We start from the raw sequence: 23322 nt of genomic DNA, 5'->3' as shown, positions 1-23322 counted from the left end.
CTCGCCCATAGTCAGCTGGGATAGGCTCCAGCTTGCCTGCAACCCTGTAGGACAGGATAAGTGGCTATAGATAATGGATGGATGAATATTCTTATGTTAACCACAAAAGAATCTTAAAAATATTCTCTTAAATCTGACAGACCATATATTCCTTTTTTCAGTGTAATAAATGTAGTATATTAGTCTAAGAAGAAATGGTATATTCGTACAAGAAGTGGTAGAAGTATTATATTTAACTATAAGATATATATTTATACAGTAGTAATATTATGTTTGAATCTGTACCCAGGACTGGTTCTGAGCTCATTTAGGGAAGGGGTTCATAATTACGGGTATGCTTTCACATAGAAAAATTCCTTCCGAGCTATGGATCAGTTGCACAGTCTCGTACATCACTTTTGTGCTTGCAGATGTGCAAAACAGTAGTCACTAGGTTCATCCATCCATTGTCTATTCTGCTTATCCTACTGAGGGTCACGGGTAAATTGGAGCCAATCCCAACTGACTTCAGGCAAGAGGTGGTGTACACCCTGGACAGGTCACCAGTCCATCACGGGGCTAACACAGTCATTCACTCTCATGTTCACACCTATGAGCAATTTAGAGTTGGCCAAAGTTGCATGTCTTTGGACTGTAGGAGGAAACCAGAACACCCAAAGGAAACCCACACAGGCATGAGGAGAACATGTAAACTCCACACAGCAGTGTTGTAGTCGAGTCACTAAACCTCAAGTCAGAGTCTAGTCTCGAATCCCCAGTGTTCAAGTCTGAGTCAAGTCCAAGTCATTAAAAAAAATTTTGCATCGAGTCCACTATTGATCCGAGTCGAGTCCGAGAACAAGACTCTAACCACACCATTTGACGGTGGCTGTTTTAGTGCCATTAACATTAGTTTGTACCTGAACATGACATATGAACAGGTGAATGTGATTCTCTTTGTCAAGGAGTGCGAAGTATTCTGTCAGAGATGGTTGGGAGACGGATGTGTGTAAAGGTGTGTATCGTAATCGTAAAACAGGCAATAGGTCAAGCGAGGCACAAACAGACTCTCATGGACGAGGCAGAATCACAGACGAAAAACAGGAAATCAGGGATCAGGAAACTAAACAAGGAAATAAGGCTCGGTAATGTGTCAGCAACGCAACTCAATACTTCGTAAAGTAAGTGTGTTTTCACAGTTTTTATATAGGCGCGCTGATTGCGCCTTAATCCTGTGCAGGTGCGAGTCGTTTACGGCACACGCGAGAGTCTGCTTGGCACGTGTACGCTGTCCGGAGCAAGCCCAAGAGTCTATCTGATGCATGTGCCAAGGCGTGCAGGTGTGACGTTCTTGCACAAAATTAGTACAAAAATTAATGTAGATATAAATATCTTATGCCAAATTATTATGGCATGTTACAAAAAATAAAGAGAAAATATGAGTCCTCATCTCCAATTTACGAGTCCTAATGCAGTTAATGCATGAGTCCGAGTCATCAGTGCTCAAATCCAAGTCGAGTCATGAGTCCTTAAAATTAAGGCACGAATCGGACTCGAGTACTAAAAGCCTGCCATACAGAAAGGCCCCAGTTGACCAGCAGGTTTGAACCCAGAACCTGCTTGCTGTGAGGCAATATAGTGCCAACAACTAAACCCCCCCCACACGCACACACTTACCCTAACCCCACTTTCCCCCCCTCCCCCCTTCCTCTCTTCCCCATATCTAATTCTTTTATATTTGTATATGTAAATACTTAATTTATTTTAATTTATCTGGAAGTTTTTCTCTGTTTCTTTTTTCTGTTTATCTGTAATGATGCTGCTGGAATCTTAATTTCCCTGAGGGAACCCTCCCAAAGGGATCAATAAAGTTTTATCTAATCTAATCTAATCTAATCTAATCTAATCTAATCTAATCTAACTGTGCTATCCCACTAAGTTCATCTTTGTTGTTGTGCCAACACTCAAGTGGTGAAGAACAAAAATTGTGTTACATGGTATAATTACCAGTTAGGAATGAACGGCCATTTCATTAAAAAAAATGCTCCCCAATTATTGCACAGTACTATATATTATGTAGATGTACTGTAGCATGGTTTGGAGTTTTTGTACACAACTGTAGTATTCCTGTACATTCCATTCATTGTGCAAAGGGCATGCCCAAACCAGTTTGATGTGTTACCTAGAGAGAAGCACTTTCTCACTGTTCTAACCTCCTAGGTTTTTAAATCTCTTTTGTGTTTTAAATGTGTGTGTGTATATATATATATATATATATATATATATATATATATATATATATATATATATATATATGCACACATACATATTTTTATATAGTCATGGGAAAAAGAAAGTACACTCTTGTTCAGTTCTATGTTTCTATTTATCAGGGTCTAAATAACAGTTGTGTGGTCCTCACCAACTTCTATAAACAAACAAATCTTCTTCTTCCGGCTGCTCCTGTTCGGGGTCACTACAGTGGAGCTTCATGAGCTGCACATTTGATTCAGCATAGATTTTTACACCGGATGCCCTTCCTGAGGCATCCCTCCCCTATCTGGGCTTGGGACTGGCGCTAAGTATGCACTAGCTAGTATGCAACCCCAGTAGTTGGGTATTTTTACCTAATCTGCATGTCTTTGGACTGTGGGAGGAAACCCATACAGACACCGGGAGGACCGGCAAACTCCACACAGAAAGGCCCCTGTTGGCTATGAGGTTCGAACCCAGAATGTTTTTTGCTGTGAGGCAACAGTGCTAACTACTGTACCACCATGCCACCCTCTGTATTTGTCTATAAACAAACAAATACCCTCAAAAAAAAAAAAAACAGATTTCAATACGGGCGGCATGGTGGTGTAGTGGTTAGCACTGTCGCCTCACAGCAAGAAGTTCCGGGTTCGAGCCTCGTGGCCGGCGAGGGCCTTTCTGTGTGGAGTTTGCATGTTCTCCCCGTGTCCGCGTGGGTTTCCTCCGGGTGCTCCGGTTTCCCCCACAGTCCAAAGACATGCAGGTTAGGTTAACTGGTGACTCTAAATTGACCGTAGGTGTGAATGGGTGTCTATGTGTCAGCCCTGTGATGACCTGAAGACTTGTCCAGGGTGTACCCTGCCTTTCGCCTATAGTCAGCTGGGATAGGCTCCAGCTTGCCTGCGACCCTGTAGAACAGGATAAAGCGGCTAGAGATAATGAGAGATGGGATGGGATGAGATTTCAATACACTCACTAGCTACTTTATTAGGTACACCTTGTGAGTACCGGGTTGGGCCCCCTTTTGCCTTCAGAACTGCTTTAATCCTTCACGGCATAGATTCAACAAGGTGCTGGAAACATTCCTCAGAGATTTTGGTCCATGTTGACATAATAGCATCATGCAGTTGCTGCAGATTTGTCGGTTGCACATCCATGATGCAAATCTCCCGTTCCACCACATCCCAAAGGTGCTCTATTGGATTGAGATCTGGGGACTGTGAAGGCCATTTGAGTACAGTGAACTCACGGTCATATTCAAAAAAACAGTTTGAGATGATTTGAGCTTTGTGACGTGGCACGTTATCCTGCTGGAAGTAGCCATCAGAAGATGGGTACATTGTGGTCATAAAGGGATGGGCATGGTCAGTAACAATACTCACATAGGCTGTGGCCTTTAAATGATGCTCAGTTGTTACTAAGGGGCCCAAAGTGTGCCAAGAATATCCCCCACACCATTATACCACCACCACCAGCATGAACCATTGATACAAGGCACAGGATGGATCCATGCTTTCATGTCATTTATGCTAAATTTTGACCCTACCATCCAAATGTCACAGCAGAAATTGAGACTCATCAGACCAGGCAACGTTTTTCCAATCTTATATTGTCCAATTTTGGTGAGCCCATACGAATTGTAGCCTTAGTTTCCTGTTCTTAGCTGGTGTGGTCTTCTGCTGCTGTAGCTCATCTGCTTCAGGGTTCGATGTGTTGTGTGTTCAGACATGGTCTTCTGCATACCTTGATTGTAACAAGTGGCTATTTGAGTTACTGTTGCCTTTCTATCATCTCGAACCAGTCTGGCCATTTTCCTCTGACTTCTGGCATCAATAAGGCATTTTCACCCAGAGAACTGCCACTCACTGGATATCTTCTCTTTTTTGGACTATCCTCTGTAAACCCTAGAGGTGGTTGTGCATGAAAAATCCTATTCGATCAGTAGTTTCTGAAATACTCAGACCAGCCCATCTGGCAACAACCATGCCACATTCAAAGTCACTTAAATCACCTTTCTTCCCCATTCTGATGCTTGGTTTGAACCTCAGCAGGTCATCTTGACCAGGTCTACATAACAAAATGCACTGAGTTGCTGCCATGTGATTGGCTGTGAATAATAATAATAATAATAATCCATTTTATTTATTGGCACATTTCAAGGTACTCAATAGGTATTGAAATTGAAGGAGGGTATACTTTTTTTTTTCCCCCATGACTGTATGTACTTTGGCAGCACAGTGGTGTAGTGGTTAGCACTGTCACCTCGCAGCAAGTAGGTTCTGGGTTTGAGCCCAGTGGCCAACAAGGGCCTTTCTGTGAGGAGTTTGCATGTTCTCCCTGTGTCTGTGTGGGTTTCCTCCGGGTGCTCCGGTTTCCCCTACAGTCCAAAGACATGCAGGTTAGGCTAATTGGTGGCTCTAAATTGACCGTAGGTGTGAATGGTTGTTTGTCTCTATTGCCCCTTTTCCACCAAAGCAGTTCCAGGGCTGGTTCGGGGCCAGTGCTTAGTTTGGAACCGGGTTTTCTGTTTCCACTGACAAAGAACTGGCTCTGGGGCCAGAAAAACCGGTTCCAGGCTAGCACCAACTCTCTGCTGGGCCAGAGGAAAGAACCGCTTACGTCAGCGTGGGGGCGGAGTTGTTAAGACCAACAACAATAACAAGACCGCGAAAGATCACCATTTTTAAGCGACGAGAAGCAGCAGCTGTACAAACGCGAAGTCATCCATTATTATTATTGTTGTTGCTGCTGCTTCTTCCGTGTTTTTGCTTCGATATTCGCGCCAAGGTTTATGCAAACGTAGCGACGTAATGACATATACAGCAACGTAATGACGTGTCTTCCCTTAGCACCACGAGCTATGGAAAAGCAAACTGGTTCTCAGCTGGCTCGCAAGTTGAACGAGTTGTGAACCAGCACCAGCACTGGCCCCGAACCAGCCCTGGAACTGATTTGGTGGAAAAGGGGTGTATGTGTCAGCCCTGCAATGATCTGGCAACTTGTCCAGGGTGTACCCCGCCTCTCACCCATAGTCAGCTGGGATAGGCTTCAACTTTCCTGTGACCCTGCACAGGATAAGCAGTTATGGATGGATGGATGGATGGATGGATGGATGGATATACTTCATGTAAAGATGAGCAGAAATAGCAGTTGCTTCCCCCACCCACCCCCATAGTAACTATTGGAAACCTAAATTTGGACTCACAGGAAAGTCTTAATTATATTGTAATCTTAGAATAATCTGCTAAAGAATTGTACTGGCCTTCTGCACTCTAATATGCTGAGCTTTTTTTTTTTTTTACTAAACCATTATCAACGTAATACAAAAGTGTATTTAATATAAGTGATAAAAAAAAAGGTTTGTTTGCACCTGCAGCTTTAAAGTTGTATGAAAGTGTATGGTAAAGGCCGACTGTTTCAGTTAATGCAATTAGTTTGAAGTGGAATCCAACATTAATAAACGAACACAAGAGCCAGTTGAGAAAGATGTGTTTTCTAGGCAAACGGAAAGTTACTTTCTCTCATTTTTTACAAGATTTCTTGCCTTTCATTGCTAACACAGGTTTGTGTAAGGGCACGTTTTGTCATTCAGTGACCTTATGCTATTTTACACAAAATAAGCCTCAAATGGTTGCTTTGAAACAAACCTCACCCTTTAGATTAACTTTAGTTGTGTAATCTTTTTTTTGTCCACAGGCAGCTATGTGTTATGTCCACATTGCAGCTTTAGTGGCAGAGTATTTGTTCAGGAAAAGTAAGTTGTATTTTCTTCCATTTATTAAAATAAATCTATAAATGCTTCTACATTAGCAGTGCATAAGGCAAGGATGAACAAATTTTTAAACACAACTGTTGGAATTTAGGGCTTGCACAAAAGTTTAATATCATTGCACAAAATTTGTGATACTGTATTAACATGTCCCTGCACATTGGCATGTCCACTAGCATAATTAATGTATGTCTTTTCATCAAGACTCTGTACAGTTGTTATTTGGATTTGCGCAAAGTGGTGATGGAACATGCAAAAAGTGAATAAAACATTCACATCAATTGGTTACCACTATTTCCTGCAAGCAAGTTCGCAGTTCCTTTCCTGACAGTACGAATGCAAATTCTTACACAAATGCTTGCAACACTGGACATTTATTGTGAAACCAAGTGCAATACCTAGTCATTTTGGCAACTTTTTTTTTTTTTAGGCATGTGAAATGAAATAATGTAACGATCTGTCCTGTGGTTGATAAGTACACTATACTCGCTATTATATGGGGTATTATGGTTTGCAATGTAAAAAATGATAAACCTACTAGCACATGTTTTGCAGCTCAGAACACAAAAGGCTTTTTCTTGCATGCATGAAGCACATACAGGCAACCAATGACCAACTGTATTTTTAGCTGGAGACATTTTTATTGAAACATACACAATGAGCAACTCAGATATGAATATACAAAAATCAGCTGTCCAACTTCTTGTACAGTTATACAGTGGATATAAAAAGTGTACACATCCCGTTAAAATGATAGGTTTTTTTGACATTAAAAAAAAATGAGACCACGGTAAATAATTTAAAAAACTTTTCCCACCTTTAATGTGACCTATAACGTGTACAATTCAATTGAAAAACAAATGTGGCAGCGGGGGCATGGTCAAGCGTCGGTCTGTGAATGGAGGGCAGAGTCAGGGAAGGTAAGTGGCAGAATCACTACACCTGATGTTAGTTAACCTGTGTTTGTGTGTCTTCCCCAGTGACCGCACCCTATAAAAAAGGAGAGAGAGAGCAGAGGAGGGAGACTGTCTCCAGCCAGGAGGCTTGTGTGTGCGTGAATAGTTTAAAGCTGAAAAGCTATAATAAAGAGTTTGAGAACTCAGTTCTGGCCTGCCGTGCTTCTGTGCTCCACCCACACTAAACAATTGCAACAACAAATAAATCTGTTGGGGGGGGAAAACATAAATAACGTACAATAGGCTGGTTGCATAAGTGTGCACACCCTTAAACTAATACTTTGTTGAAGCACCTTTTGATTTCATTACAGCATTCAGTCTTTTTGGGTCGGAGTCTATCAGCCTGCCACATCTAGACTTGGCAATATTTGCCCACGCTTCCTTGCAAAAGCGCTCCAAATCTGTCAGATTGCGAGGGCGTCTCTTGTGCACAGCCCTCTTCAGGTCCCCCCACAGACTTTCAATTGGATTTAGGTCTGGGCTCTGGCTGGGCCATTCCAAAACTTTTTTGGGGTCATTGTCATGCTGAAAGAGGAAATTCCTCTTCATCTTCAGCTTTCTAGCGGACACCTGAAGGTTTTGGCCCAAAATTGATTGGCATTTAGAACTGTGGGTGGCACGGTGGTGTATTGGTTAGCGCTGTCGCCTCACAGCAAGAAGGTCCAGGTTCGAGCCCCGTGGCCGAAGAGGGCCTTTCTGTACGGAGTTTGCATGTTCTCCCCGTGTCCGCGTGGGTTTCCTCCGGGTGCTCCGGTTTCCCCCACAGTCCAAAGACATGCAGGTTAGGTTAACTGGTGACTCTAAATTGACCGTAGGTGTGAATGTGAGTGTGAATGGTTGTCTGTGTCTATGTGTCAGCCCTGTGATGACCTGGCGACTTGTCCAGGGTGTACCCCGCCTTTCGCCCGTAGTCAGCTGGGATAGGCTCCAGCTTGCCTGCGACCCTGTAGAATAGGATAAAGCGGCTTGAGATAATGAGATGAGAATGAAATTTAGAACTGTTCATAATTCCCTCCACCTTGACTAAAGTCCCTGTTCCAGCTGAAGAAAAACAACCCCAAAACATGATGCTGCCACCACCATGCTTCACCATGGATATGGTGTTCTTTTGGTGATGTGCAGTGTTGTTTTGCACCAAACATACCTTTTGGAATTGTGGCCAAAAAGGTCAACCTTGGTTTGATCAGACCATAATTCATTTTCCCACATGCTTTTGGGAGAGTTGATGTATTTTTTTTTTAGTCGGGCCTGGATGTTTTTCTTTGACCCTACCTCATACTGTAGTCCAGACATATGGAGAATACGGGAGATTGTTGTCACATGCAGTACACAACCAGTACTTGCCAGAAATTCCTGCAGCTCCTACAGTGTTGCTGTCGGCCTCTCGGCAGCCTCCCTGACCAGTTTTCGTCTCGTCTTTTCATCAGTTTTTTGAGGGACGTCCAGTTCTCGGTAATGTCACTGTTGTCCCATATTTTCTCCACTTCTTGATGACGGTCTTCACTGTGCTCCATGGTATATCTAATGCTGTGGAAATGTTTTTGTCCCCTTCTCCTGACTGATACCTTTCAACAATGAGATCCCTGTGATGCTTTGTAAGCTCTCTGCGAACCCTGGCTTTTGCTGGAGGATGCAACTGAGTAAATGTCTGAACTTTATCTGCGGTTAATCAGAGTCATTTTAATTGATGGCAGGTGTGAACCCAAAAAGACTGAACGCTGTAATGAAATCAAAAGGTGCTTCAACAAAGTATTAGTTTAAGGGTGTGCACTAGGGTTGGGTGGTATTACGGTAAGAAGGTATCCCGAGGTATCCAAAAGTACCAACGGTATCGGTCTCATTACCGTCATTTTAAAAAAATATATAATATCTAAATAAATATGGAGTACATGAGGTCATAATATAAAATAATAAATTGAAGATCATCCCGAATAACTGTGTGATCGTATTTTCACTAATTCTATCAATTTCCTAAAGAAGTTTTCATCGCGTGCAGGGTTGTTTATGTCGTTACCATGGCAACCCTGCGTGACATTTTGGAGTCTGACAGAAAGCTTTGCAAGTGACTGAGACCGGGGGTGTCATGGCTCAGATGGCTAAGGCACCGTACCATAAATCCGGGGACCCGGGTTCGATTCTGACGCGAGGTTATTTCCCGATCCTGTCTCTCTCCCCCACTCTTTTCCTGTCTCTCTATACTGTCCTATCTAAAAAAAAAAAAGAGACTGAGACCGCAGTTGAAAGATGGCGAGTCAAGATAACGAGTTAGTGGCAAAAAAAAAAAATACAACATCGGCAGTGTGGCAGTATTTTGGTTTCAAACCAAACGAAAAATCTAATATGTCCCCTAAGGCACACCATAGCCTGGGGTACTCCACTTCCACGAGATCTCTCCAATGAGTTGTGTTTTGAGTAGGTTACATGAGTAACAACAAGGTAAAATAATATAACGTATGACATTTGGGATGTGGGTAATAAACGTTTGAAATGTCATCTACTGAAGAAACGGAAGAAAACATCGTAGCGTAAACTGTTCGGTTTCTGGTGGGAATTAGCAATGCGCTTGCTATCTTTGTTGGGTGTGTTAAACCGTATGGATTTAAGTGGAATAATTGTAAGGAGTTATGTGATCGAGACAACGTTTTAAGCAAGGTAAGGCCATTTGATGATTAATTTCCCCGCCATGGCATGACGTGGGCCCATATGATTTTGCCTTGTGCAGCTATCACGCATTTGAATTAGGTTCACCTCATTTGCGCTGAAGAATATGGTTTATCGCGCAGTCTAAACGGACTTGGGTGTTGGTTGATTCTTTTTCTTTTTTTTATTTCCCATGCTTGAAAGGGTATGATCCTGCTCATCGTGTACTTTTTTTGATGGAGTAGGTGAAATAGTGCTGCAAATGGCGTTTCATCGCAGACATGTGTAAACGACAGTTGAATGCTATTTTCAAGATGAAGGAAGAGTTGCGTGATGCTTTGAAATATCTCTTAATGCACAAAATTCGCTTTGCTGCTTAATCCATACCACAATGCACACAATTCGCTATGCTGCTTTTAAATAGTACATTTGAGGCATAGGCGCACGTTACACAGTAGGCCGAAACAAAATATTATTTTTTTCTCGGTAATACCGTATACCCCGGGAAAACACAGACAGTTTAAAGGTATCAAAATTTGGATACCGCCCAACCCTAGTGTGCACACTTACGCAACCAGCTTATTGTATGTTTCTTCATTTTTTATGCTTTTCCCCCTAACAGATTTGTTTGTTTTTCAATTGAATTGTACAGGTTATAGGTCACATTAAAGGTGGGAAAAGTTTTGAAATCATTTATCGTGGTCTCCAGTTTTTCTGATGTAAAAAAAACATAATTTTAACGGGGTGTGTACACTTTTTATATCCACTGTGTACTATGGTATATTGTTGTCTGGGCCTAGAACTGTTCCCGAGTGGACTGGCATCTTTTAAGAAGATCACTTTGAACATAGAGGAGGAGGCTGCCATGAAAGAAGACTCAGGCATGCAAGATGTATACTACACTGAGGTAAAACATATTAAATGTTAATAGGAAACCAAAGTGATAGACTGAAATGGAGCTAGGCTATAGACAGGTGTGTTTCTGAAGGTGAAAGTTATATGAGAACAAATTGAACAAGTTGTTTTATTTATCGCACAGGATGTTCTGGTAGAGCAGCTAGAGGTATGTGTGGAAGGGCTCTGGAAAGCTGAACGGTTTGAGCTCATCACATACATTGCCCGGCTCATTATTCCAGTCTATGAAAAGCGCCGTGAGTTTGAGGTAAGAGAAGTTACAAAGAGGTTACTTATAAAGTAAATGTAGATACAACTTACACCTTCACATGCTCGTGTCTAAGAGAGAATATTATTACTATTCTGTGCCTTTTGTTTATTTGAGGTTAGGTATAACATTAGATTAGTGTGGAACAGGGTTATGTCAGCATTTCATAAAATAATTTCTTTTCAAAGGGGGGGGGGACCTAAAATAGCTAATAAAACTCTGCTGGGTCATCATTCTATAAGAGCTTTTGTTCTTTAAATACACTACAGGAACATTTGGAAGAATTTGTAGCTTTATCTCTCAGCTTTCTGTAAACAGTTTCATATTAACCATAGGTTAATTTGCATAAACCACATAAACATATTTCTCAGAACTATACACCCATGTTGCAAGATTGTGGACACTTTCGCCATTACAACATACTGTTTCTGTAGAATATTACACACAGGAAAAAAAGTGTGTGAATGACTTTGTTTCCATTGGGCAGTAGGTGCCTTGCTCAGGGGCACTTCAGTCATGGAGTTTCCTGCTAATGCAGGGAATCAAACCAGCGACCTTTTGGGCCCAAGGCTGCTTCTCTAACCTTTAGGCCATGGTTACCCCTGTTCTGTTATAGATTTACATTTATTTGTTGTCTGTCAATCTACATACAGTAATCCGTTATCACAGTATAACAAGTATTCAGAACCTTGGCTAAGGCACTTGAAATTGAGTTTAGGTATATCTGGTTTACTTTAATTATCCTGATTGGAGTCCACCTGTGGTAAATTCAATTAATTAGACATGAGAGAAACAACACTATTTAATAATTATTAGCTGAAGGTGACTTTGTCTTGATTATTATTCACCGATATCCACTGAGCCTGAGGTGGATAATTGCTTTAATGTAAATACACCGTGGTGGCACGGTGGTGTAGTGGTTAGCACTGTCGCCTCACAGCAAGAAGGGTTCGAGCACAGCGGCCGGCAAGGGCCTTTCTGTGCGGAGTTTGCATGTTCTCTCCCCATGTCTGCATAGGTTTCCTCTGGGTGCTCCGGTTTCCCCCCACAGTCCAAAGACATGCAGGTTAGGCTAATTGGTGACTCTAAATTGACCGTAGGTGTGAATGTGATTGTGAATGGTTCTGTGTCTCTATGTATCAGCCCTGTGATGACCTGGCGACTTGTCCAGGGTGTACCCCGCCTCTTGCCCATAGTCAGCTGGGATAGGCTCCAGCTTGCCTGCGACCCTGCACAGGATAAGCAGTTACGGATAATGGATGGATAAATACACCGTTGATGATTTAAAACATTTTTAAAAATCATATTTTTAAAAAATAATTTTTTTCGAACCTCAAAAGCAGCATGTAATGCGGGCAGACTTGTGTCACTGATCTATGCCGACTCGCATAAAATACTTTTGTTTTGAAATAGATAAAAGAAAAGATCAAAAAAGACCAAACTTCGGAGGATTTTTAGTGCTTTTAGGAACAGTATTTTTTTTTCATAATTTGTAATTCTTACTCACTTATGATGACAAATCAGTTGGCCACCATTTTGCTGAGTCGCTCGAGACAATTATCGAGAAATAGTCCGAATTTCTCGACCAATTGGTGCGTGCGATTTTCGATAATCACCTGTGTATGTATACGAATTATATTTCGTCGCTGTCAGTTCAAAACCTGCTATGTGACAATTTAGGTCAAATTGGGTTCTCTTTTGCAATTTACGCTAATATAATGCTGCAATTAGCTATTTTGATGGATATTTAACTGACCAAGCTAATAATAGAACAAGTAAACTTTTACTGGCTTCTCAGCTTGTTATTTCAGAGTTTTATTCAGTTTTTTACGTCTCCTGTAAAAAAGGAAAAATTGCACATAGCAGGTTTTGACCTGACAGCGACGATTTATACAGTGTCCGTGTTCTTAAATGCTATAACACATTTTAAATTGATCCACACATTTTGCACATGCTTTTATATAAACACCAAGTCAATTGAGAACACAGTTTCACACAGAATGCATGCTCATGTCATGGTTGTACAAGTTACTCAGCCTAACATTTTTATATGGATGGCTCTATTCAGGGTGACTCCAGAAATTACATCAGTATTTTCGCTAGGAAAGTTATGTCTATTTAGACGTGGGCTATACAGCTGCTAAAGTCAGATTGTAGCTTCCCATTCAGATTATGCAGATCATTGCATGCCTCCAGGGTTGCCAGAGGTTTATAATATAGATTCAAAACAAGGTTTTCTAACAGCATCTAGGCCTTGCCTGCCTTTAACATCTGTGTTCCTCAATCAATGCATATTATTGTCTACTATTGGCAGTGGTCTCCTTCAGTTGTCCGCCATGTTTTAGCACCTAAGCTTTGGAAAATTCCACCTCACTTTCTATGAGTTAGAGTTCCCTCATGTCCTGTTTTAAAGCACAACTATTTTGCAATGTAAAAGCGTTGTTCCTGGGAGAGTGAAGGTGTATTAACCTAGACTAACTATATATATTTCTATCCACATTCACTGGAAATGAGCAATCGCACACTCTGATTGGTTACACTACTGCTAGGCTATCAGCTCATATAGTCAAGTCAAGATTATTTGTACAGCGCTTTTAACAATAAACATTGTCGCAAAGCAGCTTTACAGAATTTGAATGACTTAAAACATGAGCTAATTTTATCCCTAATCTATCCCCATATACCGTGAGTAGAGGAAAAACAAAATGGCGGCGCATGTTGCTGAACCAACCGAGGATGAAATAAAAACTCTACTCGAAAACAAAACCCAAAAAAGCAACAAAATATGGAATTAAAGTATTTGATGGTAAGAACATATCTTTTTTTTTTTTTTTCAAGAATTATTATTATTATAGCATTTTTCCCAAATTGCTCCTGTCATTTCGCCAGTTTGTTTACATTCTAAGCAGAAATGATTTTGTCGGACATTTTGTATAAAGTTTTATTTATCGAATTTGCAAAAAATAAAAATGCTCCGTTTCTCAAAATCCAGTGAATGTGGATAGAATAAAACAATTATTCCACTCAATCTCGTCATACATAGCTTATCAGCTCATGTACGACTCAATTTTGGGGAATAACTGTTAAATATATATCAGTGTTCTCCTCAGAGGGCTTTTGCATGTTGGGGCTGACACACTTTAAATTTTCCAACATGCTATTCTTTTGCTCTGACGCTCGCTGAAAACTGCCCGGTCAACTCTCACGACTTTGCCGTGAGACTCACGATTTTTTTTGCGCTGAATCACGCAGTGAAAGGACGTTCGTGATAAGTTGACTGCAGGAAGTCGACCAATGAAATCACGTCTTACTTTATCTTCATCATTTCCACGTTACCGGTGAGAAAGATGCACCTGGTGAAAATGAGTGACAGCGATTCTGGATCAGAGGGCCCTCCGAGTTCTAAAAAAAAAAAAAACAGAAAAAATTTCCAAGTATGAAGGTGCAGCTACAGGAGTATCAGTTGTAAACACCAAGACCTTTTGAGATGCTGAACTTCACATGCAAAGAAAGTCTCACAAAGCTCTTGAAAAAATGAGATCATCATCAGGATCACTCTTGACCACGTTTGAAGCACAGACTTCTGTCCGTGAGAAGGTATATTTTTATATTTTATCATGTTTGAAAAAAGTTAAATGTGTCTCGTTTCAGTTAATCTAAGCTCAACTAGATCTATTTGCAAAGTTCCTAAGTTAAAGTAAAATAGTTTATTTTGAACTGTCCCACAGATACATTATCATAAATACATAGCCAAATATTTTTTTCAACAGGAACTTTGCATGCTGTGTTTGGTGTGTTTATTATTGTTACAATAGTAGCCGAGCTCGTCTGTGTCGGTGACCGGAAATAAAAAATAAGCACAAATGTATAAATCTATAACTTTAGATTAGATTAGATAGAACTTTATTGATCCCTTTGGGAGGGTTCCCTCAGGGAAATTAAAATTTCAGCAGCATCATTACAGGATAAACAGAGAATAGAAAGTAGAGAAAAACTTCTAGATAAATTAAATTAAGTATTTACATATACAAATATAAAAAAGAATAAGATATGGGGGGAAAAAAGTCCAGCAGGAGAGGTATTGCACATTATATTGCACGTTTATATTGCACATTGTCCAGTATTGCTTTTTGTCAGGCTAGGCTACCGCTCCTTCCCATCCTCTGTCCTCCTGTTACCCCTCCTTCTCCTCCCCAGAGAGGAGTTGTACAGTCTGATGGCATGAGGGACAAAGGAGGTTTTGAGTCTGTTCGTCCTGCACTTGGGAAGGAGCATTCTGTAACTGAACAGGCTCCTCTGGTTGCTGATGACGGTGTGCAGAGGGTGACTGGCATCGTCCATGATGTTCAGTAGTTTATCCAAAGTCCTCTTCTCTCCCACTGTCACCAGAGAGTCCAGCTTCATGCCGACCACAGAGCCGGCCCGCCTGATCAGTTTGTCCAGCCTGGATGTGTCCTTCTTGGATGTGCTGCCCCCCTAGCACACCACGGTGTAAAACAGGACACTGGCGACCACAGACTGATAGAACATCCACAGGAGTTTCCTGCAGATGTTAAAGGACCGCAGCCTCCTAAGGAAGTATAGCCTGCTCTGTCCCTTCCTGTATAAGTGGTTGGTGTTGCAAGTCCAGTCCAGCTTGCTGTCCAGCCACAGCCTGAAGTACTTGTAGGAATCCACAGCCTCCACCTCGACTCCCTCGATCAGAACTGGTCGTGACCTTGGTCTGGCTCTTCCAAAGTCAATGACCAGCTCCTTGGTCTTCAAGGTGTTGAGCTGCAGATGGTTCCTGTTGCACCAAACGGCATAGTCCCTCACCAGGCTCCTATACTCCTCCTCTCTGTCATCCCTGGTACACCCCACGATGGCTGTGTCATTGGCGAACTTCTGAATGTGACACAGCTCCGAGTTGTAGCAGAAGTCCGTGGTGTACAGGGTGAAGAGAAGAGGGGCCAGCACCGTGCCATGGGGTGCTCCGGTGATGCTAATCACCGTGCCAGACGTGATGTCCTTCAGCCTGACGTACTGCGGCCTGTCGGCGAGGTAGCTGGAGATCCAGGTGACCAGGCAGGGGTCCACTCACATCCTGTTCATTTTGTCCTGAAGCATAAGGGGCTGGATGGTGTTGAAGGCACTCGAGAAGTCCAAGAAGAGGATCCTCACTGTGCCATTTCCCTTATCCAGATGCGAGTGGGCTCAGTGTAGCAGGTAGAGGATGGCATCTTCCATACTAACACCTGCCCGGTATGCAAACTGCAGACAGTCCTGGGCATGTTGCACCTGGGGTCTGAGGAGGCTGAGGAAGAGCCGCTCCAACGTCTTCATTAGAAGTGAAGTGAGTGCCACCGGTCGGAAGTCGTTCAGCTCGCTGGGCCGGTTCTTCTTGGGAACTGGAACGATGCATGATGTCTTCCAGAAGGTGGGCACTCTCCCCAGCTGCAGGCTGAGGTTAAAGATGTGTTGGAGTGGTTCACCCAGTTCAGCAGCGCAGGTCTTCAGTAGTCGGGGACACACCTTGTCCAGGCCTGCTGCTTTCCTGGGGTGATGCTTCCTCAGTTTACCTCTGACCTGGTCTGCAGTAATGCATGGTGGAGTCTGTATGGAGGAGGGGGCTGCTGCGATGACTGGGGGGAGGTGTGTTTATATAACTGGAAGTTATTAATATATCATTGTCATAATGGTCTTGGGATTTTTAGTGATGGTATTACTTTGAGTAGTTCACTAATTTTATATTCCTTTAATATTATCTTTCTAATAATTTATTTAACATTATAAACTCTAATGAATAAATATTTTATGAATGATATTTAATACATAGGACAGAATATTAAATTTACTCAGCTTGTAGTGTTATATTCAGATAATTTTTTGTAATTATATATGTTATTTACCAGCTGGGAGGTCCGTATCGTGAAATACCGTGACCGAGGTCTTGAAAGTACTAACCGAGGCCCTCTGGGCCGAGGTCAGTATTCAAGGCCAAGGTCACAGTATTTCACCATATGGGCCGACCTTAAGCTGATAAATAATATATTTATTTTTTTCTTTACCAAATTCTAACAGAAAACGAGAGCGCCCGAAAGGGAAAACCAAGCCGAGCCGCCATTTTGAATCCTCATTCACGGCTGTAATGCAAATGGCTTCCTCCTCAGTATACAAGTGCACTTCCATGGCAGGAAAAAAAAACATTTTGCCACCTATGTAGTCCCCTATTTATACAAATTTGAGTCATTCAGGATTCAGCCATGTTTTTGCTTGGCGTTAGCAACAGTTAGAGGTTTTTAGCTTTCTCCTGAAATGTTTTCTTTTATTTCTTCTTCCTCAGGATAGTAAAACTCGCTTTCGCTGTGAAGACTGTCGTAATCACTATCCATGATGTAAAATTAATGCTATTATGCTGAGAAATGCTGGCAAAAATGTATAAGATTTTTGATAAAAATCTTATAAATAAATCTTATAAAAAAGATAAATGTTGACAAAAATTGCTACTATGTTTGTTGTTGTGAACGAGCAAGTCGCCAGAGGTCCGTAACTCGGGTCCGTACCATAGGATACGGACCCACTCGCCAGCCAATCAGAGAGCAGGATTTGATGGAGACCGGACCGCGAAAAAAATAAAATGTATTTACTTGTTCATTTAATAAAGGGCAAAATAAAGCTCAAACTCTGTGGCATTAAATTACAAACACATTTACTGAGTTAAAACCTTGTTTTAGAAATGACTTGGTGGCAATACAAATTGTGTTTCCTGTTTTCCGATGAAGTGACGTGTACCGGTATGTAGTTTTGTGGTGAAAACGTGTTGAAATCTGATTGTGGCACCAGGGGCGTGGTCAAGCGTCAGTCTGTGAACGGAGGGCGGAGTCAGGGAAGGTACAGTGGAGCAAAAAAGTATTTTGTCAGCCACCAATTGTGCAAGTTCTCCCACTTAAAAAGATGAGAGAGGCCTGTAATTTTCATCACAGGTACACTTCAACTATGAGAGACAGAATGGGGGGAAAGAATCCAGGAAATCACATTGTAGGATTTTTAATGAATTAATTGGTAAATTCCTTGGTAAAATAAGTATTTGGTCACCTACAAACAAGCAAGATTTCTGGCTCTCACAGACCTGTAACAACTTCTTTAAGAGGCTCCTCTGTCCTCCACTCGTTACCTGTATTAATGGCACCTGTTTGAACTCGTTATCAGTATAAAAGACACCTGTCCACAACCTCAAACAGTCACACTCCAAACTCCACTATGGCCAAGACCAAAGAGCTGTCAAAGGACACCAGAAACAAAATTGTAGACCTGCACCAGGCTGGGAAGACTGAATCTGCAATAGGTAAGCAGCTTGGTGTGAAGAAATCAACTGTGGGAGCAGTTATTAGAAAATGGAAGACATACAAGACCACTGATAATCTCCCTCGATCTGGGGCTCCACGCAAGATCTCACCCCGTGGGGTCAAAATGATCACAAGAACGGTGAGCAAAAATCCCAGAACCACACGGGGGGACCTAGTGAATGACCTGCAGAGAACTGGGACCAAAGTAACAAAGGCTACCATCAGTAACACACTACGCCGCCAGGGACTCAAATCCTGCAGTGCCAGACGTGTCCCCCTGCTTAAGCCAGTACATGTCCAGGCCCATCTGAAGTTTGCTAGAGAGCATTTGGATGATCCAGCAGAGGATTGGGAGAATGTCATATGGTCAGATGAAACCAAAATAGAATTTTTTGGTAAAAACTCAACTTGTCGTGTTTGGAGGAGAAAGAATGCTGAGTTGCGTCCAAAGAACACCATACCTACTGTGAAGCATGGGGGTGGAAACATCATGCTTTGGGGCTGTTTTTATGCAAAGGGACCAGGACGACTGATCCGTGTAAAGGAAAGAATGAATGGGGCCATGTATCGTGAGATTTTGAGTGAAAACCTCCTTCCATCAGCAAGGGCATTGAAGATGAAATGGGCTGGGTCTTTCAGCATGACAATGATCCCAAACACACTGCCCAGGCAATGAAGGAGTGGCTTCGTAAGAAGCATTTCAAGGTCCTGGAGTGGCCTAGCCAGTCTCCAGATCTCAACCCCATAGAAAATCTTTGGAGGGAGTTGAAAGTCCATGTTGCCCAGCGACAGCCCCAAAACATCACTGCTCTAGAGGAGATCTGCATGGAGGAATGGGCCAAAATACCAGCAACAGTGTGTGAAAACCTTGTGAAGACTTACAGAAAACGTTTGACCTCTGTCATTGCCAACAAAGGGTATATAACAAAGTATTGAGATGAACTTTTGTTATTGACCAAATACTTATTTTCCACCATAATTTGCAAATAAATTCTTTAAAAATCAGGACAATGTGATTTTCTGGATTTTTTTCTCATTTTGTCTCTCATAGTTGAGGTATACCTATGATGAAAATTACAGGCCTCTCTCATCTTTTTAAGTGGGAGAACTTGCACAATTGGTGACTAAATACTTTTTTGCCCCACTGTAAGTGGCAGAATCACTACACCTGATGTTAGTTAACCTGTGTTTTTGTGTCTTCCCCAGTGACCACGCCCTATAAAAAAGTAGAGAGAGAGCAGAGGAGGGATACTCTCTCCAGCCAGGAGGCTTGTGTGTGTGTGTGTGCACGTGAATAGTTTAAAGCTGAAAAGCTATAATAAAGAGTTTGAGAACTCAGCTCTGGCCTGCCGTGCTTCTGTGCTCCACCCACCCTAAACGATTGCAACAGTGGTGCCGAAACCTGGGATGCGGAGTACAGAAGAGAACAGTTCATCGCCCGACTTCCAGAAGGAGCAGCAGAGTGGGTCCAGTGCCATCGCCCGGCGTCGCTGGATCAGGCCATTGAGCTGGCGGAGGACCATATGGTGGCTGTTCCGACGGCAGGACAGCGTGTCTCCTCTTCTCCCCTCTCTTCTCTTTCTCTCTCTCCCCCCTTCTGTTTCTCGTCCTCACCCCATTCCCCCACCGCGGAGGCGGGGGCCGGCTCCACCCCAGCCGGCCCGCCGCACCCGCGGTGCCCTACCATTTCCTGCTTCCATGTCTGTGTCTCCCCCCCCCTGAGGTGAGTGAGCTCCGAAACACTGGTGTAGAGAGAGAGCCTGGGCCGGTTTGCTGGTGCTGCGGGGAGCCGGGGCACCTCCAGCATCAGTGCTCGGCAATGGAGGTGGGCGCGGTGGTCCGGATCCCTGATGCGCCAGGGACCGCCCTCGATCGGGCCAGAGCATATCGCATACCACATACCAGTGAGTATCCAAGGGGATACGTATCAGGCTTTGGTGGACTCCGGCTGTAATCAGACCTCAATCCACCAAAGCCTGGTGCAAGACGAGGCATTGGGAAGAGCACAATTGGTGAAGGTGTTGTGTGTGCACGGGGATGTTCACAACTACCCTTTAGTGTCAGTCCACATTCTATTTCGAGGGGAGAAATTTAGAGTAAAGGCGGCGGTTAATCCTCGCCTTACCTACTCGATAATTTTGGGGACTGATTGGCCGGGATTTCGGGAGCTAATGACTCATTTAGTGAAGAGTGGGTCCTGCCGTAGTTTAGTGCGGGGAGGTCCCGGTGTGGCATTGGCGGGAGCAGTTGTCACAGAGCCGTCTACGTCATCACCGCGTCAGAGTGAGGAGCCGCCGGCTCCTCCTCCCTCTCTTGGGGAATCCCTCGCAGATTTTCCATTAGAGCAGTCGCGAGACAAGTCTCTGCGGCATGCGTTTGACCAAGTGAGAGTAACCGATGATCAAACGCTCCAGCCAAACGCCGCCCCGTCCTTCCCCTATTTCTCCATTATGAGAGATAGATTATACCGAGTGACGCGGGACACTCAGACTAAGGAGCCGATAACACAACTTTTGATCCTAAAGAGCCGCCGGGAATTGGTATTCCAGGCGGCTCACTTTAATCCCATGGCTGGACACTTAGGGCAGGATAAGACACTAGCCCGAATAATGGCCCGGTCCTATTGGCCAGGGATTCGCGGCGATGTCCGTAGGTGGTGTACGGCATGCCGCGAATGCCAGTTAGTAAATCCAGTGGCCATTCCAAAAGCACCTTTGTGCCCTCTACCATTAATCAAGACCCCGTTCGAAAGAATTGGGATGGATCTTGTCGGGCCATTAGATCGGTCAACACAAGGGTATCGCTTTATTTTAGTTCTGGTGGACTATGCAACGCGATATCCGGAAGCAGTGCCGCTTCGCAATATCTCCGCACGTAGTATTGCGGAAGCGCTCTTCTGCGTCATCTCCCGAGTCGGAATCCCCAAAGAGATTCTGACTGATCAAAGCACTACGTTTATGTCACACACACTGCGTGAACTGTATGGGTTACTGGGAATCAAGCCAATCCGCACCAGCGTTTATCACCCACAAACGGACGGCTTAGTCGAACGGTTTAATTGCACCCTCAAAAACATAATTAAAAAATTTGTAAGCGAGGACGCACGTAACTGGGATAAATGGCTCGAGCCCCTGCTTTTCGTAGTGCGAGAGGTCCCACAAGCCTCCACGGGGTTCTCCCCATTCGAATTATTATATGGGCGTAAGCCGCGTGGCATCCTAGATGTGCTGTGAGAAAATTGTGAGGAGGGACCTTCACCGAACAAAAATGAAATTCAGTACGTTATTGACCTGCGTGCAAAACTTCACACCCTCAGGCACCTAACCCAAAAGAATTTGCGGCAGGCTCAAGAATGGCAAATCCGCCTGTACGACAGGGGCACGCGCCTTAGGGAGTTCGCACCAGGAGATAAAGTGCTCGTGCTGTTGCCCACGTCGAGCTCCAAATTGATCGCCAAATGGCAAGGATCCTTTGAAGTCACACGGCGAGTCGGGGGCGTCGACTATGAGGTGTGACGAACGGACAGGGGTGGGGCGTTACAGATTTACCACCTCAATCTCTTAAAACTTTGGAATGAGGAGGTCCCCGTGGCGTTGGTGTCGGTGGTTCCAGAGAAGGCGGAGCTGGGGCCGGAGGTTCAAAGAGTAAAATTGACATCGCCCACCGCTCCGGTCCCCTGTGGAGACCACCTCTCTCCGACCCAACTCACGGAGGTTGCCCAGTTGCAGGCAGAATTTTCTGATATATTCTCGCCCCTGCCCGGCCGCACCCACCTCATAGAACACCACATTGAGACGCCTCCGGGGGTGGTAGTGCGCAGCCACCCTTACAGACTGCCGGAACACAAAAAAAAGGTGGTTCAGGAAGAACTCGAGGCCATGCTCGACATGGGCATCGTCGAGGAGTCCCACAATGACTGGAGTAGCCCGGTGGTCTTGGTTCCCAAGGCCGACGGGTCGGTCCGGTTCTGTGTAGACTACAGAAAAGTCAATGCGGTGTCTAAATTCGATGCGTACCCAATGCCTCGTATTGACGAGTTGCTTGATCGACTAGGCACGGCTCATTTTTATTCGACACTGGATTTGACAAAGGGATATTGGCAGATCCCCTTGACTCCATTATCCCGAGAGAAAACGGCCTTTTCCACACCGTTTGGCTTACACCAGTTTGTCATACTTCCTTTTGGGCTGTTTGGGGCGCCCGCTATGTTCCAGCGGCTTATGGATAGGGTCCTCTGCCCCCATGCCACCTACGCGGCCGCATACCTCGACGACATTATTATTTATAGTAATGACTGGCCGCGGCATTTACAACACCTGGAGGCCGTCCTTAGGTCGCTGAGGTGAGCAGGTCTCAGCCAACCCGAAGAAGTGTGCGATTGGGCGGGTGGAAGTACGGTATCTGGGCTTCCACTTGGGCAATGGGCAGGTGCGTCCCCAAATTAATAAGACAGCAGCGATTGCGGCCTGCCCAAGACCAAAAAGGGGGTGAGACAGTTCCTGGGGCTGGCTGGCTACTATCGTAGGTTTATACCTAATTATTCGGATGTCACCAGCCCACTGACTGATCTCACTAAAAAGGGGGCACCAGATCCGGTCCAGTGGACGGAGCAATGCCAGCGGGCTTTCTCTGAGGTAAAGGCTGCACTGTGTGGGGGGCCACTATTACACTCCCCGGACTTCACTCTCCCCTTTGTTTTGCAAACGGACGTGTCGGACAGGGGTCTGGGGGCTGTTCTGTCCCAGGAGGTGGAGGAGGAGGACCACCCAGTGCTGTACATCAGTAGGAAGCTGTCGGTGCGTGAAGGCCACTACAGCACTATAGAGAAGGAGTGCCTTGCCTTCAAGTGGGCGGTCCTCGCCCTCTGCTACTACCTACTGGGACGCCCTTTCACCCTCTGTTCGGACCACGTGCCCCTCCAGTGGCTCCACCGCATGAAGGATGCCAATGCGCGGATCACCCATTGGTATCTGGCACTCCAGCCGTTTAAGTTCAAGGTGATCCACAGACCGGGGGTGCAGATGGTCGTGGCGGATTTCCTCTCCCGTCAAGGGGGGGGGGGGGAGTTTGCTGTAGGCCAGACGGCTCCCCAGCCTGAGTCCGGTGGTGGGGGTATGTGGCAGCAGGGGCGGAGTCAGGGAAGGTAAGTGGCAGAATCACTACACCTGATGTTAGTTAACCTGTGTTTGTGTGTCTTCCCCAGTGACCACGCCCTATAAAAAAGGAGAGAGAGAGAGA

At 44.2% G+C, this 23322-nt stretch overlaps 1 protein-coding gene across 2 annotated transcripts in view; it reads left to right on the top strand.

Annotated features, from left to right (window-relative positions):
- dock11 (dedicator of cytokinesis 11) overlaps positions 1-23322 on the top strand; it is a 219956-nt gene that overhangs the window by 176310 nt on the left and 20324 nt on the right. For both annotated transcript variants that reach the window (XM_060934270.1, XM_060934261.1), the window contains 3 exons: positions 5929-5986; positions 10398-10504; positions 10637-10759. In XM_060934270.1, the coding sequence (XP_060790253.1) occupies positions 5929-5986; positions 10398-10504; positions 10637-10759 (288 nt within the window). The remainder of the gene's footprint in view (positions 1-5928; positions 5987-10397; positions 10505-10636; positions 10760-23322) is intronic.

Source organism: Neoarius graeffei, chromosome 1, assembly GCF_027579695.1.
Source record: "Neoarius graeffei isolate fNeoGra1 chromosome 1, fNeoGra1.pri, whole genome shotgun sequence".
NCBI classification, from domain to species: domain Eukaryota; kingdom Metazoa; phylum Chordata; class Actinopteri; order Siluriformes; family Ariidae; genus Neoarius; species Neoarius graeffei.
This window is presented reverse-complemented; position numbering and strand designations above follow the sequence as displayed.